At 54.7% G+C, this 1,447-nt stretch overlaps 1 protein-coding gene across 1 annotated transcript in view; it reads right to left on the bottom strand.

The window, feature by feature from the left end:
• Positions 1-157: 157 nt before the first annotated feature.
• EMH_0095980 (uncharacterized protein) overlaps positions 158-1,447 on the bottom strand; it is a gene marked incomplete at both ends in the record, with an annotated part of 1,715 nt that continues 425 nt past the window's right edge. The window contains 3 exons of the mRNA XM_013502311.1: positions 158-275; positions 476-801; positions 1,101-1,369. Coding sequence (XP_013357765.1) covers positions 158-275; positions 476-801; positions 1,101-1,369 — 713 coding nt within the window. The remainder of the gene's footprint in view (positions 276-475; positions 802-1,100; positions 1,370-1,447) is intronic.

Below are 1,447 nucleotides of genomic sequence, written 5' to 3'. Positions count from 1 at the left end.
TATATATATATATATATATATATATATATAAACTCCCTCTGAACCCCAAACCCTCCCCCGTTTCCTCTCTCTAAACCCTACCCCCGCTCCCTCCTCCCATCTAGCCCCTAAACCCTAAACCCTAGCCCCTAAACCCTAAACCCTAAACCCTAAACCCTCACAGGTCCTTGATGTGTGCATGCAGCGCCTTTGTCTCTGAGCGCAGCCTCTCGACGTCCCGCAGCAGCCCCGCGTTGCTGCGCAGCAGCGCCACGCTCTCCTCCTCAGCAGCAGCTCTGCGCACGCAAACCCTAAACCCTAAACCCTAAACCCTAAACCCTAGAGACCCTATAGACTGTATAAACCCTAAACCCTGAATTTTATATGTTATATGTTTAATGTTTAAACACATGTAAACACTAAACCCTACAACAAATGCTGCAACCTCACCAAACCCTAAACCCTAAACCCTAAACCCTAAACCCTAAACCCTAACCTTGTGGTTTTGAGTTCTGTTCGTGTTTCGGTGAGGTCTTTCTCTAGCTCTAGGATTTGCTGCTGCTGCTGCTGCTGCTGCTTCTCTGCTCGCTGCAGCTGCTGCATGTCAGCAGCACGAGCATCGACTTCTCTTCTATATCTTTCTTCTGCTGCTGCTGCTGCTTTCTTTTCTCTCTCTACCTCCCCCTCAAGGTGCTGCAGCTGCTGTCGTAGGTTGTCTGTTGTTGCTGCTGCTGCTGCTGCATTTGCTGCTGCGTCTTGCTGCTGCTGCTGCTGCTCCTTTAAGGCCGTTATGGTCGCCTCCAGCTGCCCTATCTGCAGTGTCTGTACACCCCACACATACCAGCAGCAGCAGCAGCAGCAGCAATAGCAGCAGCAGCACCAATACCAGCAGCAGCAGCAGCAGCAGCAATAGCAGCAGCAGCAGCACCAATAGCAGCCGTAGCAACAGCAGCAACAGTGATGCTGCACGAGCAGCAGGAGATAGACGTAGGGCTAAGGCAACAGCAGCAGCAGCAGCTGCAGCAGCAACAGCAGCAGCAGCAGCTGTAGCAGCCACACGGCCGCAGCAGCAACAGCAGCAGCAGCAGCAGAAACAGCAGCAGCAGCAGCAGGTATTTTACCTTATCGTTGATGGTGGAATCCATTTGCTGCTGCTTGTCTTCGAGCTTGGTGATATGCTCTGCTTTCTCCCGCAGCTGCTGCTGCAGCTGCTGCTGCTGCTCGTTGCTGCGCTGCTGCTGCTGCTGCGCCTCCACAGCTGCTTGCTGCCAGTGCTGCTTCAGGGCCTTGCAGCTCTCGAGTTCGTCTTTGAGCTGCTGCAGCTGCTGCAGCAGCTGCTGCTGCTGCTGCTGCTGACTCGCCGATGACTCTGCTGCTGCTGCTGCAGTGTCTGCTGCAGCACCAGCAGCAGCAGCAGCAGCGGGTTGCCCAGCAGCAGCAGCAGCCCCGGTCAAAGGACGGCCGGTGC

The sequence above is a fragment of the Eimeria mitis genome, genomic scaffold (genome assembly GCF_000499745.2).
Source record: "Eimeria mitis Houghton genomic scaffold, Emh_scaff8832, whole genome shotgun sequence".
NCBI classification, from domain to species: domain Eukaryota; phylum Apicomplexa; class Conoidasida; order Eucoccidiorida; family Eimeriidae; genus Eimeria; species Eimeria mitis.
Note: the sequence above shows the minus strand (reverse complement) of the source record. Positions and strands in the feature narration are given on the sequence as shown.